Source organism: Megascapheus bottae, chromosome 2, assembly GCF_031878675.1.
Source record: "Megascapheus bottae isolate mThoBot1 chromosome 2, mThoBot2.hap1, whole genome shotgun sequence".
NCBI classification, from domain to species: domain Eukaryota; kingdom Metazoa; phylum Chordata; class Mammalia; order Rodentia; family Geomyidae; genus Megascapheus; species Megascapheus bottae.
Genome location: NC_143510.1, coordinates 1,441,175 through 1,457,413, shown reverse-complemented (window position 1 = coordinate 1,457,413; position 16,239 = coordinate 1,441,175). Strand labels below are relative to the sequence as shown.

The 16,239-nt window shown below is 44.4% G+C and overlaps 1 protein-coding gene across 1 annotated transcript in view; it reads left to right on the top strand.

Annotated features, from left to right (window-relative positions):
- Positions 1-16,239, top strand: part of Tmtc1 (transmembrane O-mannosyltransferase targeting cadherins 1) — a 123,254-nt gene that overhangs the window by 84,129 nt on the left and 22,886 nt on the right. The window contains exons 9-10 of the mRNA XM_090319239.1: positions 9,166-9,287; positions 11,107-11,271. Of these exons, the coding sequence (XP_090175365.1) occupies positions 9,166-9,287; positions 11,107-11,271 (287 nt within the window). The remainder of the gene's footprint in view (positions 1-9,165; positions 9,288-11,106; positions 11,272-16,239) is intronic.

Below are 16,239 nucleotides of genomic sequence, written 5' to 3'. Positions count from 1 at the left end.
GTTGGAACATGCTCTGAGTTTATCAATGGAAGAATGAGATAGTTGTTTAATCTCAAAGGGAGTTTTCAGACATCACTAACAGCTCACTTTCTTTTTCTTGATTTGGATGCTTTGTGGTCTCAGCAAGAGTTAGTGTGGTCTATAGTATATACTATAGTTAAAATCTAAGAAAGTACTACTTTTTCATTGGCAATTATTTCTCTTACTTAGGTGATTCATTTTCCCAGAAAGGCAATCCTTGATTACATTGCTTCTGAAGGTTTGGGGTGTGTGTGTATGTCTTACCAGACCTGGGGCATAAGCTCAGGGCCTGGGCACTGTACTTGAGCTTGTTCTGTTTTTCTTTTCTTTTCTTCTCTCTTACTTTTCCTTTTCTTTTCTTTTCTTTTTTTTTTTTTTTTTGGTTGGTTGTGGGGCTTGAACTCTGGGCCTGGGTTCTGTCCCCTAAGCTCTTCAGCTCAGGGGTATTGCTCTACCATTTGAGCCACAGCACCACTTCTGGGTTTCTCTGTGTATGTGGTACTGTGGAATTGAACCAGGGATTTGTGCATGCTAAGCAAGTACTCTACCACTAGTCCATACTCCTGGCCCTTCTGATGGTTCTTATACTTCAAAAGGTCGAAAGATATTTTTTTCTAATTTTAAATCCATTCTGTCCTTTGTATTTCCACCGGGACATTAAGTTTTATTTAAAGAACCACATTTTGTGTATATTTTGCTTTCAGAAAACCATGGAATATGTAATTAGCACACTTGGAGATGAAAATAGGAAAAGCAAGCCACATAGAAATAGACAGCTTACTGGATTGGGTGTTGAAGGAAAACTCTTCCCTTTTGTGCTTGCTGAGGAAGTGACAGCATGGGTTTGTAAGATGAGCCTTCATGCTATTTGCACAGCAAAACCTTGACAGTAAGTTCATCAAAGCAGCCTTCTCCGTAATGAAGAAGAATAAAGGAAGTGGCATATTCCGTCATTGAAGGCACCGTCGCACCCAGTGAGTCCCCATGGAGGTCTCAAGTCAGCATTCTGAATTCAACTCCCAGCTTCCTGTAGGGAGGCTTATTTCTAACTCAACAGTGCTTTCCATTTTCAGATTTCTACTGTTTACCTGAGCCAAACTCTCCAGGTTCTCTCCTTTTGTGTGCACGTTCGTTTTCTCAAAATTCGCATCTAGCCAGTCAGAATATCCTGTGTAACTAACTCACTTTGACACTGAACACTTCCTTTTCCCACATTCCCTGGGGTCACTCGGTACAAGCTTACACCCTTATACCTGGATTGTTTTCACTTTATTTATTGTGACTGGTTTCCTACCTCTGCTTGGTGTAGTTAGTCCTATCTGTTCTCAGCCTGCTGGCTGGAGCTAGAGTGCTTGTCTCAGAATATCAGAGAATGCCCCTCGTGGACTTCATGTGTTCTGGGAACTTCTTGTTTATCTCAGAGGAAGTCACAATCTTGATAATGCCTTGAAGGTTCTCCATGCTCTGGCCCATTGGACATCCAGTTTATTGTCTCTTGTTTCTTCCTGAACTCATTTCCTTATTTGGGTGTGGTTGTGGGGGCGTGTGCTGTACATGCTAATCTTGGGGCTTGAACTTTCTCACTTGGCTTTTTCTGCTCAAGGCTGGAGCTATACTTACTGCCTGAGCCACACCCCCATTTCCAGCGTTTTTGGTGGTTAATTGAAGTTGTTCTCTCTCTCTCTCTCTCTCTCTCTCTCTCTCTCTCTCTCTCTCTCTCTCTCTCTCTCTCTCTCTCTCTCTCTCTCTCTCTCTCTCTCTCTCTCTCGCTTCAAACTGCAGTCCTCAGATTGTAGCCTCTTGAGAGGCAAAGGTTATTTGTGTGTGCCAACAGCATCCAGCTATCTTATTGTATCTTTACCAGCCTCACTGACGATTTTGCTGGGTGGATATGGAATGGTTCTGCCTTATGTAGTAGGTCTTCCCCAGAAAATTCATGAGGAATTTCTGGGGAACAGAGCAGGGACTTGAACTTTAAGACAACCAGTGTGTATCTGTAATAAAAGGCAGTGTATGACGGCATTTCCAATAGAATTTTCTCTCAGGCTTGCTGTCATTTTTGTATCCCATCTAGCTTTAATTGTCAAAGGCCACCAGTATACACAAAAGGAAAAAATCAAACGGGCAACTTTGAATGGCCAGTTGGCCCTATCTGTTTGTAATTCAGGATTGGCAGTTGCTATTCAGTTGCGACTAATTGGGAGGCATGATTATTAATGCCAGCCTCTTTGGCATTGCTCTGAAAATTTTCAATTGCATTGCACTTCAGTTCCTTTGGATTTGAGTAGGCTTGGTGAATAAACTCTTGTTTTTTACCTGTTACAGAATTAGGGCCTCCGTCTGCCTGTCTATTCACATGAGAAAAATAGAGCACTGGAGAAACACGTTTGCCCCTTGTTTTTCCATCAAAAACGTTTTCTCACCGGGTATTAGTGGCTCATGAGTGTAATCCTAATTATTCAGATGGCTGAGATCTGAGGATCCAGGTTCAAAGTCAACTGGGTCAGAAAAGTCTGTGAAAATCTTATGTCCAGTTAATCAGCAAAAGACCTGAAGTAGAGGTGTGGCTCAAGTGGTAGAGCACCAGTCTGTGTCAGAGAAACAAGCAAGATTAGGTCCAACTGAGTTCAAGCATAGTTCCAAACAAACAAAAACCCTGAACCTGCATATTCTTTTTACTAACTGGTAAGCTTTCCCAAGAAAAATATAAATTCTGTCCAATAATCATTGGACTAAGCTCTTTTATCTTATGTCAACTGTCATACTGTAAAAGTCTTTCTTTTCATAGAGATTTCAGCTGTAGCCATTTGGTAGAATTGACCCTATGATATATGAGTCTCTCTTGCTTTTTAACAATGAAAATAGGTGTGTGCAGGTCTGCTTTTGGAAAATGACAAGTATTTGCTGCCATTTTTTGGCAGGGTCTTCATTTACATCCATTAGTCAAAGAAATTAGCTGTTCTAAGCTGCGGCAAGGATAGGAACTGTTTAACCCAGTTAAAGGTGTGGGAGTGTAATTCAGCTGTATCAGTAATTTGTGAAAAGTACCTTTTAACTACCATGGGCAGACAGGTGAACAATTATCCATCAGGTTTAAACTCTAGGCCTTGCTTTCTTGCCTGGCATTTTCTTTCAAGGCTGTCTCTGTGCCTCTGGAGCCACAGCACCATTTCTGCTTTTTCTGAGTAGTTTATTGGAGATAAACTACTACTGCCTGGGCTGGCTTTGAACTGTGATCCTCAGATATCAATCTTCTGAGTGGCTAGGAGTTTAGGTATGAGCCACCAGTTCCCTGCTCACTTCCAGCTTTCTTTGGTGGTTAATTGGAGATAAGACTTTGTCAGACTTTCCTGCCCAGACTGGCTTCAAACTGTGGTCCCCAGATTTCAGCCTCTTGAGTAGCTAGGGTTTCAGTGAGCTACCAGCATACTGTAGCCATGAAGCTTTTATCGTTGTACATTTCAGAAGCAGAAATAGGAGCCTTTTCCAATGTTTTGCAACACATTTTAATTATAGATGATCTTTTGAGTTTGGGGTGAATCCACTGACAAGTAACAGGGCCAAATCTACCTTACAGTAGTTCCAAAAATGTGATTACTCAAGCAAATGTCAGTTGTTGTTTTGTTGTTCAACTCTTAACATGATTACTGGGCTGGTCATTAAATAATATCTCTGAGCAGTTTTTTGTGTGTGTGTGTGTGTGTGTGTATGTGTGTAAAGTCTAGTCAATTGTCTTTAGGAAATATTTCCTACATTTTTAAGAGTTTCTCCAGCTGAGCAAATGGTAAACATTCTTTGAGGCTCCTCCTCCTCATTAATTTTAGAATACAGACTACAATACTGTATATTGTCCACTCCCAGTGGCATAAAGAAATAAAATACCTGGTCTCTGTTGGCTGAAAGCAATCTGTTGCTTTGGGTGCTGCAGACCTTGGGCGGGAGTCAAGGATAGAAAACCACTTCAGCCAAGCATGTGGGTTCTCACAAGAACAAAGCTGCCTGGGAAAATATGTCTGAATTCTTTTCTGCCTGTTCTCACTACTTCATCAAAGCTAAATCCACTGGGCTTGTGTATGGAAATCCATCTTGCTTCCTAATTAAGTACTTACAGAGGGAATAAAAATGAGCCTACCGCTGGTGGCTCACTTCTGTAATCCTAGCCACTGAAGAAGCTGAGATCTGAGGATAATATTTTGAAGTCAGCCCAGGCAGAAAAGCCCATAAAGTTTATCTCTTAATTAACCAGCTAAGCACCAGAAGTAGTGGGGTGGCTCTACTGGTAGAGTGACAGCCTTGAGTGAAAAAAATCAAGTCTAAAAAGAAATGTACTCTTTACCTGACTTATTCAACTGTAACCCCTCTGCACATCACTTTTATAATGATAATAAAGAAATTTAAAAAGAAAACAAAATCCAAATTAGAGCTAGAGGGCCTGAGTAAAAGCACCAGTACACACACACACACACACACACACACACACACACACACACACACACACACACACACACGAGCGCGCGTGCACACGCCAAATGATTCATTACTCCTGCCTCCTAACAGTCATTTTAGGAATTAAGTGTTAGCCCCAGGATTTTGGGTCAAGAAGATGGGTCACACATTTGGCCATCAGCCGCTGGCGCTGTGGCAGAACCTTTAGGAGGTGGGGCCTCCCGGGAGGAAGTGAGCTCACTGGAAGCTTGCACGTGGAGGAGCTGTCCAAGGCTGCCCTGGCTCCTTCTTGTCCCTTGTTCATGGGGTGAGCTGCTCTGCCCTGTCATAATGCACTGAATGCTGTGGACCCGTCACCATGGGGTGAAACCTCAGAAGTAAGAGCCACAATAACGTTGATTTGGTAGTATCTTTCTATGGAGATGAAAAGCTTCCTAATGGCAGTGGCAACACTGTGTCACCATTATCTCCATGTTGTTAGCCAAGTATGTGTCAGTCCTGGCATGTGAGCCATAGGCAGTCCTCCCTCTGCTTCCTAGCAGGTTACGGGTACCACGTTGAGCTTCTGCTACTTCTCATGGCACCAGTGACCCTTCCCGGGACACTGTCTCTTGACAGCCCCTGGTGTTGGACGGTTGTTCTTGTAGTTCCCGAGCTCCTCCTCCGGCCTCAGTCTCCCTCGCTCTCTTCAGTGTGAACACACAAGCCTGTACCCATTAGAGCAATACAGTGCTGATTCTCCAACTCCATCTGCTCAAATGAAAACTACCCACAACGTATATATACACACACAGGTGATAAGCACGTGATACATTTCTGGAAGATTCATGCATCCATGAATTTATAGCTAAATCATTGAATATTAAAGAAAAAAGCTTAGAACAATAACAAAATTTAGAAATTAGAGGGCATTTGTTCCATTGGACTGTTCATTTCTCTTATTTATTGTATCTCTATGATCCCCTGAAAGTAATTTTGCATTACTTTCAAAGAAAGTTACAACACTGTAGTATTTATTTATTTTATTTTTTTGTGGGTCATGGGACTTGAACTCGGCCTGGGTGCTGTCCCTGAGCTCTTCAGCTCAAGGCTACCACCCTACCCTTGAGCCAAGCCCCTCTTCCCATTTTCTAGAGGTTGATTAGACATAAGAGTCTCAGATCCTTTTGTGCCCAGGTTGGCTTTGAACCTTGATCCTCAGATCTCAGCCTCCTGAGTAGCTAGGATTATAGGTATGAGCCACTGTGCCTGGCCAGTAGTGTATTATTTTTTAAAAATTATTTTAGGGCTGGGAGCATAGCCTAGTGGTAGAGTGCTTGCCTAGCATGCAGGAAGCCCTGGGTTCGATTCCTTGGAACCAGATACTCAGAAAAAACCAGAAGTGGCAGAGTGCTAGCCTTGAGCAAGAAAAAACAAAACAAAACAAAAAACAGTGTCCAAGGACAGTGCTCAGGCCCTGAGGTCAAGCCTTGAGTTCAAGAGCGGACCTGCACACACCTATTTTCATTGTTACAAAGCAAGAGAGACTCATGCGTCACAGGGTCAATTCCACCAAATGGCTACAGCTGAAATCTCTACACTATGACATTTGACATGAGACTCTCCAGATTCATTCATCCAAAGGAAAGGTAGAGGTGGGACTCAGGGATAGAGCCCAGCTTAGCAAGCATGAAGCTTTGTCCCCGAGGACAAACCCAGTACAATAATGGGAAGTGGGGTGCAATCAAAATTTCCTCATGAAAAAAAACCCAAAACAAGGCCAGAACCCAAGAAATGTAGAGTGTTGTTTATGAACACTCTGATTTTCACCTAATCTGTCTTTGCCCCAGTTCATCAGGGCCACTGGCATTGTGTTTTGGCACAGGAAGTCTCACGGGGAGAGATGGTTGTTTAGATCAACAGAGAAGAGCCATGTTATATATAGACGCCTCTTGTCTCAGAGGGGTTTCACTTCTTGACTCATTTCCTCCTTTAAAACCTTGCATCCTATGCTTGGTACGTTCATGCCAGCATGGCCGGGGAAGGGAAATCCTATAGACAGCCTGAGCCAGGCGCATTTGACTTAGAGCAGCGCTGCTGTGACCCAGAACAAAACCAGTTTTCTAACAGAGCCTTCCACTCCTCTGTTGAAATATGACTTGTGCTCCTGTGGTACTGTGGCTGTTGGGCCAAAATCAGGATCCCAGCTCCATGTCTGTTCCGTAAGCAAGGTGGGAATGCCAGGCTCACGCCTGTCATCTGAACTGCTCAGGAGACTGACATCAGAGGCTCACAGTACACAGCCAGGCAAGGGTAGAGAAGTCCATGAGCCTTTTATTTCCAGTTAACACAAAAAGAGCCAGACGGGGGATGTGGCTCAAGTGGTGGAGCCACCAGCATTGAGCAGGACACCATGCAAGAGCTTGAGGTCCTGAGTTCAAGCCCAGTATCAGCACCAAGAAGAAGGAAGAAAGTGGAGGAGGAGGTATTAACGTGGGAGCAAATAAGTGAGCAACTGTTTGGAACAGTAATTCTGTGTGATCTCTACATGGATTTAACCCACTCACCCTAGGCTGCCTGCCAGCCCACTTGACCTTGACTTACACCCACTCCACCTTCCCTTCTCACCTGGATGGAACCTTTGGCTGGCAAAAGACTGGGGCTTTGAACTGACATCTTGCCTCCCCCCCTTTTCCCACCTGTGACCCTCCGCACACGCCATCTGTCATGTCTCATGATTAGTGACTTTTGTAGCAGCCCCCACTAGACAACTCTAGTACTCCCAAGGACCCACTGGAAATACCTGACTGTATACAAGGAGTGAGTCCATAGGTCTGGCTGGAGCTCCAGCTCCGCCGTTTTGCCCCTCTGAAAGCCTATACAGGTGTTGAGCCCCTGTCTTTCCTCCATGGCTTTTGAAGCTGATGCTGTGGTCTTCCAGAACTTGAGCTGCGAGAGTGGCAGTAAGGGACTGTGGGCTGGGGGGTAAACTCAGACACAGCTGTGCTGACGGGTCCACTCCAGGGCCCCCAAGAGGTCCTGTCTTTACAAGGTCTCAGCATAGTCTTTCTCTTATCCTTCAGGGATTGGGGAAACCATTCATCCATTCATTCATTCATTTTTGGTTTGAACGCAGAGCCTGGACACTGTCCCTTAGTTTTTCACTCAAGGCTGGTGCTCTACCACTTGAGCCACAACTCCACTCCTTGCTTTTTTGCTGGTTAATTGGCGATAAGAGGCTCACAGACTTTCCTGCTGAGGTTGGCTTCAAACTATGATCCTCAGATCTCAGCGTCACGAGTAGCTAGGATTACAGGTGTGAGCCACAGGGCATACCTAGTCTCTCATTTTTAAGGCCACTGAAGCTTTAAAAGTGTAAAAGATCACATAGAAACAGTCAAAACAAATGCTATTGTGAGTGAGTTTTTTGGACTTGAGATAGAGGGGAAAGCCCTTTGCCAATTGAATGAATTTTTGGTTTTCTTTTTTCTTTTCTTATTTTAATTTTGGGCATTAGTCCTGGGGCTGGGAGCTATCCTTAAGCTTTCCTGCTCAAGGCTAGCACTCTTTCAACTAGAGTCACAGCTCCATGTCTGGCTTCTTGCTGATTAATTGGAGTCAGAAGTCTCAACAAATTTTCCTGCCCAGGCTGCACTTGAACCATGGATCTCAGCCTCCTGAGTAGCTAGGATTACAGATATAAGCCACTGGAGGCCAGCTTGAATTATTATTTTTTATGGTGGGTTTTTATTAACAGAATCTATTGGAATATCCTTTAGTGCTTATTTTAGTTCTAGGAACCCCATGCTGTGAGCCTAAGTTGTACCACTGCACTTATTGTCCTTTGTGGCAAGGTGGGTTCTCTGGGGGTGTGTTCTTGGTTTCTGGAGGTGTTTGCTGTGAGAGGACATGATTTTATTTCTCTCTGATTCTGCGTGCCTTTTTCACCCAGCTGCTGTGTGCCCAGGCAGTCCTGTCCTGAAAGACAAAGACTCTGAAAGCAGCCAGAGTGAGAAGCAGGGTTACCACGGAGCACACACAGTGCCGGGCTGTGGCCAGGGACTGCGCTGTGCCAGTACCAGATGCTTAGGGTGCAGATGTGCATCAGGCACATGCATGGGTGGATATTATGACACCTGATGTGTTGCCAGGGCGTTGTTGCAGAGATGATGATCTTGGCATCTCCAACAAAGAATTTTGTACACACACACACACACCCCCATACACACATACACAGAGGTGCTAGGAGAATGGGAGGCGTTCATGGGTATGATAGTGGCTGGTCTTAGGGAGATGGGGTTGTGACTTGGATAGATGGTTGGGAAGGGATCTGTGCATGTTCTAGTTGCCATCCCACAGCGTTCAGTAAGCTTGAGCCTTAAGTAGAAATTTGTTAGGCAGAGAGAGGTCAGGGTGAGGACTCAAAGGTTTACTGGCCTGGAATTCCTTCCCGGAAGAAGCTCTAAGCACAACTGACCACTAATTACGCACAGCAGGAGCAGCTGTGGGAGGACTAGGGGTGCTTTTCAGGACATGACTCTAGAGGGAGGGGATTGGTTTCAGTGTTCTCTCTCTACCTAAGCTGCCTCCATTCCAGCCTGGAGCCTTCGGTGCTCAACTCAGTCCTCATCCAAATGTGTGTCACCCGTCATTCTTCCTGGGCCCTACATGTGACTGTGGAACTAAACAAGTCCCTTTGTCCTCCCTTCTGTGTTTCAGAGGCTGGAGCATAAGGAGGTTCTGGTGGGCCTGCTCTTCCTGGCATTCCCGTTCCTTCCAGCCAGCAACCTCTTCTTCAGGGTGGGGTTTGTGGTGGCTGAGAGAGTCCTGTACATGCCCAGGTAATTGTCCTACTTCTGTCCCCAACTTGGGCAGCTGCAGAGACAGTCTACTGTGTATAATGACGCCTGAAGTTGGGGGGAGGGGAGAATTTAGCTTCAAGTGATTTCAACAACAGCTTTGTGCAAATATATATATTTTTAAAGATTTTATTAACACTGATTTTTATATCATATTTCAAATGTCATGTTTAACAAACAAGCATTCAAGAAGGGAATCTATATGCAACCACTGGCACATAGATTGTAGAACATAATTAAAATTAAGCAGAAGGCTTGTATGTGATAGATTCATATTAATCTATATAATAAAACATTATGCCTATAGAGTATACATCCCATCATAGATTTTATGTCTATGTAGTTATGTTTATATCTCCAAGACCATGGCCATAATCTTGGGTTCCCAAATATTGAGTTATTGCTCTTGTACTGTTTGGATCTAATATCCACATATCAAGGAGACCATGTGCCTTTTGTTCCTTTGGTCTTGACTTACCTCACTCAACATGATTCACTCTAGTTTCATCCACTTCCTAGTGAATGCCATTATTTTATCTCGTCTGTTGCCTACATAGAATTGAAATATATATATATATATATATATACATATATATATATATATCTCCTGTAGTGCAGCATCTGGGTTGACTATTGTGAACATGGCTAAAAAGGTGTCCTTATCATAGAAAATTTTTTTTGCCAGTCTTAGGCCTTGAACTCAGGGCCTGGGCACTGTCCTTGGGCTTTTTCAAGGCTAGAGCTCTACCACTTGAGCCTCAGCACCATCTCTGGCTTTTTTCTATGTATGTGGTACTGAGGAATCAAACCCGGGTCTTTGTGCATGCTGGGCAAGCCCTCCACCACTAGGCCAAACTCCTGGCCCACAAATATAATTTTTATGTGCCAGTACTGGTGCTAGCCCTCCACCACTTGAGCCATCGCTCCACTTCAGGCTTTGCTTTTTGCTGGTCAATTGAAAATAAGAATCTCATGGACTTTCCTGCTTGGGCTGGCTTTGAACTTTGATCCACAGAGCACAGCCTTCTAAGTAGCTAGGATTACAAATGTGAGCCATTTGTGCCTGGCCAAATATATTACGTAAAACCATAAGAATTTTTTTCAGCTGGGTGCAGTGGCTCACACTTGTAATCCTAGCTACTCAGGAGGCTAAGATCTGAGGATCAAGGTTCAAAGGCAGCCCACGCACAAAAGACCTTGAGACTCTTGTCTCCAATTAATCACTAGAAAACAGGAAGTGGGGCTGTGGCTCAAGGGTAGGGCAGTAGCCATGAGCTGAAGAGCTCAGGGACAGTGCCCAGGCCCAGCGTTCAAGCCCTATGACCCACAAAAAAAAAAAAAAAAAGAGCGAGAATTTCTTCATAAAGATCTTCCCCTCTGAGGTTTTTTTTCTGTTTAAAACCTCAACAACATTCATTCATGTGGAGTAAACTGATTTTCAAAGAAGCCTTGTACTAGTGACTTACACTTGTAATCAATCCTAGCTACTCAGGAGGCTGACATGTGAGGTTCATAGTTCAAAGCCAGCCCGAGCAGACAAACCTAAGAGACTCTAATCTTCAGTTAACCTCTCAAAATCCAGAAGTAGAGATGTGGCTCAAGTAGCAGAGTACCAGCAGTGAGTGAAAAGCCAAGCAAGAACACCAGACCCTGGGTTCAAGCCCCAGTACCAGTACAAAATCAGTCACTATGAAAAACTAACTGGCAAGTATGTTAATGTGGCACTGAAAGCTATGTAGTTATGCCAAGCTAGGGAATCCAGAGCCCACTTAGTAACTTTGTACCTGGGCTTATTTTTCAGCATGGGCTACTGCATCCTGTTTGTGCATGGACTGAGCAAGCTCTATACATGGCTGAACCGGTGTGGAGCCACTTTGTCTGTGTCCACAGTGCTGCTACTGCTTCTCTTCTCTTGGAAAACTGTGAAACAGAATGAAATCTGGCTGTCCAGAGAGTCCCTATTCAGGTATGAATAGATGGGCAGATGGTTACCAAGCTGGATGCTGATGGCTCACATCTGTCATCCTCCCTACTCAGAAGCCCAAGGATTGAGGTTCAAAGCCATTTGAGCAGGCAAGTCTAGGAGACTTGTATCTCCAGTTAGCCAAGAAAAAGCCAGAAGTAAAGCTGTTGCTCACGTGGTAGAGGGCAAACCTTGAGGGCAAAAGCTCAGAGAAGTGTCCAGGCCTTGAGTGTAAGCCCCAGGACTGCCACCAAAAATAAATACATATAATAGATTTCAAACCATGGGTAATAGTTTTGATCCATAAAATTGCATTTACTCCTGGGTATCAGTGGCTCACACCTGTAATCCTGGCTACTCAGGAGGCTGAGTCTGAGGTTCTTGATTCAAAGTCAGGAAAATACATGAGACTTATTGCCAATAAAGAGTACTAAAAACCCAGAAGCTGAGCTGTTACTCAACTGATGGAGTGCTAGTCTTGAGCAAAAGAGTCTCCAGGGCAGTGCCCAGGCCCTGAGTTCAAGCCCTAGGACTGGGTCAAAACCTAGAATAAATTTTAATTTTAGTTGTTGCTTCCCCCCCCCCCCGATTTGTGTTTTTTGAGTATGTTTGTATGTACTGATATTGAGGCTTGAACTCCAGACCACTCTTCCTTGCTTTTTCACTGAAGGCTGGTGCTCTACCATTTGAGCCACAGTTCCAATCCCAGCTTTTTTTGTTGTTGTTAATTTGAGATAAGAGAATCTTAGGCCAGTTCTTGCCTGGGCTGGCTGGCTTTGAACTGTGATCCTTATATCTCAGCCTTCTGAGTAGTTAGAATTGTGTGTGAGCCACCAGGGCTTGGCTAATTTTAGATTTCCAAAATGATAGTCTAAATGAATGTATGAAAAAAAGACTCCTGGGACAGCTTTGTGTCTGTGAATTCAGGTGGAAACAGCCTGCTGATGAGCCAGGCTGTGAAGTCAGCCATAAACAAAATGAAACCAATAAGCCTAATGTCATTGTTTAGTAAAGTGAGTGGCAAAGGCAAGAACCCAGCAAGGAGGAAGAGAAATACAGTGCATCTGTATAGAATATTCCAGTGTGTTAAGCAGTGATCAGTTCTAATTGCCTTATTTTGAACACTTGTTTTGAATGAGAAAATGAAAGATTTTTCATCTCCCAGGGTGTGAGTATGTTAGGTATAACCATGTCACGTAAGTGGGGTGTTGGCTTGGACTATGAGTTCCTGGATGCCTGTTTCATATGAGGCCCCAAGCTCATACTTGAATATGTTTTAGATAACCATTTAATAATAGCATCTGAGAATTTCTCTAAGTATTTCTACCAGATGTAGTGGTGGAGAGGGTTACATAATAATGCGTTGTTACTCTGTTTTATTTAGTGGCATTTAGAGCTTCTTATTCTGTTTTATTTAGTGGCATTTAAAGCTTCTTACTTACAAATAGGACATATGGCAAGAAAAAAAATGATGGATCATAGATGTTCTTTTTGTGTGTCTGTGGTAGTCCTGGGGCTCAAAGTCAGGGCTTGGGTGCTATCCCTGAGCTTGCTTTGCTCAGGGCTAGTACTCTACCACTTGAGCCAAACCTCCACTTCTGGCTTTTTAGTGTTTAATTGGAAATAAGAGTCTAATGGACTTTCCTGTCCTAGGTATCTTTGAACCTCATTTCTCAGACCCCAGCTAGGATTACAGGCATGAACACCGGTCATGCTGGTGATGTAGCTGACACCAGTCATGAAAACATAAAAACAAAGGCACACTGATGGCCTCTGGAAGCTTTAGGACATTCCAGAACAACAAGTGGGTAGCCTTTAGGAACCTTTGCTAGGCAAATAGAATATTTTGTTGTTAAAAATAAAGTTTCCAGGGGCCAGGAGTTTGGCCTAGTGGTAGAGTGCTTGCCTAGAATGCAGGAAGACCTGCGGTCGATTCCTCAGTACCACATACATAGAAAAAGCCAGAAGTGGTGCTGTGGCTCAAGTGGTAGAGCTCTAGCCTTGAGAAAGTCAACGACAGTGCTCAGGCCCTGAGTTCAAGCCCCAGGGCTGTCAAAAAAAACCCAAAAACTTCTAGTATGCTATTTTCTTTTTTGTGATGGGAATCAAAAGTTACACAGGCAGCCTCCTGAAAGAACAAAACCTTGACAAACGGTTCTGATCAGATCCAAAGCCAAAACCGGTCTGGTGCTTGGCTCCTCTTGTCAGCTGTAGGCCTCTGCTGCTGACTCCACTACTTTCTTGCTGCACTTATACTCACTCCTATTTTAACTTCTTTCTGCTCCCCTCATTGCTGTCCCAGGATTTTGCTTGCTGCCTTGCAGCTGCTAGGCCTCCTCATGGCTTTTAGAGCTTCATGTTTTATTAATCCATGGATTCTTTGCAGCTTCTTTTCATCTGGCAACTTCTGCTACCTTTTCCATTGTTGCCACCTTAACGACACATGGTTTGCTGCCTCGTGGTTGTGGCAGGCTCCTGGTTCTGCCTCATGACTTTCCCATGCCATCTCATGGTTTCTTTTCTGCAGGGTTCATATTGTTTCATGGCATCTGCACCCTTTGGGTCCACTGGTGACTTACTACCCCATCCCAGCTGTCTCTTTGCTCATCCACCTCTGAATCAGAATCTCCTAGCCTAGACACCAGAACCCCTCCCTCCACTTAAACATCTGTGTGGTATGTTGTGTCCTCACTCCCCAACCATAGCTATTGACCCATTCATCCAATTAGTAAGTCTTGACTACGTCCTGTGTAAAATCTTGGCTCTTCCAAGCCAGGACTCCATCTCCCTCTTTCTCCCATCAAAAGATGGTTTTAAGGGCTCATTCCTTACCTGATAACATGTCCTGAGCTGCCTAGAATATAAACCTTTAAAGGAGCACAGAGACTGCCCACCCCCTCCTCAGGCCCAGGAAGGAGTATTAACTTTCCAGGGTCCCACTGCTAGACAGTTTTGAACCCAGAACTGGATCCAAAGTTCTCTAATATTTTAGTGCTTTTTAAGAAAACTTGACCTTTTACCTAAATCCTGATCCATTGAGAACCTGACACTTAAAGACCCTCCTGTTTCCTGTAAGACCACATGATGAGTTCATGTGTGAGGGATAATGTTGAGATGAGTCAGGCAGACATTCACCAGTAATCTGAGGTGGACCACCTGGGGCTTGGAGGAGAGGTATGGAGTGGGCTTTGTGGCTCTGTCCACAGTTGGATCTTGGATAGGTCGTACTGGTTTGTGCATTTCAAAAGATAGAATAGTAATGTGTCTGTCTAGGATAGCGGGCAAGGATGCAGTTGTTTGTGAAGAGGCATGAAGTAGTATCTATGCAGGGTAAACACCATATCTAAAGCTTCCAGGACATTCCCACGCTATGTGTTCTAGGATAGGAGAGAAACATACACGGGAGGCACCGGTGAGTCAGGCACATGAACACACTAATACTCTGTAGTAGGAGATACAGAACACTAAGTAAGTGTGGAAGGTGACGAACATCCATCATTCTATTGCAGATCTGAGAGGAGTATTAAAAGATGAGAAAAGGTGGACGTAGAAAGTACACGTGTAATCCCAACCACTCAAAAGGCAAGGTAGAGCTAGGAAGATCATAAGTTCAAGGCCAGTTTGAGTGAAGTTGGTGAGACCCTATCTCAAAAACATAATGGAAAACAGAAGTTTTGGAATTGGGGTTCAGGTGCACTTGCCTTGCATGTGAGAAGCCCTGAGTTTAGTCCCCAGTACTGCAACAGTAAGAGCAGGGGAAGGATGGGGGCAGGGATGTCAAATATAAAAAAGCCATAGTGAGCCAGGTGAGGTGGCTCTTGCCTGTAATCCTAGCTACTCTGGAGGCTGAGATCTGAGGATCACAGTTCAAAGCCAGACTAGGCACTAAAGAATGTGAGACTATTATCTCTAACAACTAGAAAACCAGAAGCGGGGCTGAGGTTCAAGGATAGAGTGGTAGCCTTGAGCTGAAGAGCTCAGGGACAGTGCCCGCTGAGACCTGGCTGACCGTGAGATGGTTTGGGCTTAGCAATGCCATGAGGTTCTTCATTGAGTATCTGAAGACAGACCTTTGATTAGTGAGAAGAGAGTGTTGGCCAGGCCCCAGCACTTCCAGCAAGACCTCGTCTCACATGACACACCGCCCCTGACTGTGTTTGTAGATCCAGCTCAGCTGCCCTTCCTAGCTCTGCCTTACACACGTGGCAGAGTTTGAGCTGAACTTTCAAGGTTCGACCCTAAATCTGGCCTAAAACCTCCAAAACAGAAACCTTGCTCTCCTTTTTAAACTTTATTTACCCAGCTACCACTGCCTGGGTAAGAACATTCTTATTAAAACTAGTGTAAGAGCAGGGTGGTCACACCTACAACCCTAGCTACTCAGGAGGCTGAGATCTTAGGATCACAGTCCAGACAAGAAAGTCAGTGAGACTCCTATCTCCAGTGAATTCATCAGAAAAAGCTGGCCATGACACTGTGGCTCAAGTGGTAGAGCATTAACCTTGAGTCTTGAATCAAAGCTCAGGGACAGTGCCCAGCCTCCAGAGTTCAAGCCACAAGACTGGCCAAAAAAACCTGTTCCTAGAGTAGGGTCATCTATGTATGTAATATAAAAACCCTGTGCCCACACAACGTTCAAAATTAGGAGCTTGAACCTGGGTCTCACTCTCTTTGTGTTTTCCACTCAAGAGTGGTGCTCTACAGCTTGAGACACACTTCCACTTCCAGGACTAATTGTGAATAAGTCTCCTGCTCAGGCTGGCTTCACCCTTGATCCTTAGACCTCAGCCTCCTGAGTAGCTACGACTGCAGGCAGGAGCCACCAGAACGTGGCTTCAGAGTGACTATTTTCTTTCTGGTTTCTCTCAAGTCTTTGAAGAAGAGGTGTGGAGGAGAAGCATGAAATGCATATGTTAAAGTACTGAATTAAAGGGTGATTTTTACCAGGTGCTGGTGGCTTACTTCTGTAAT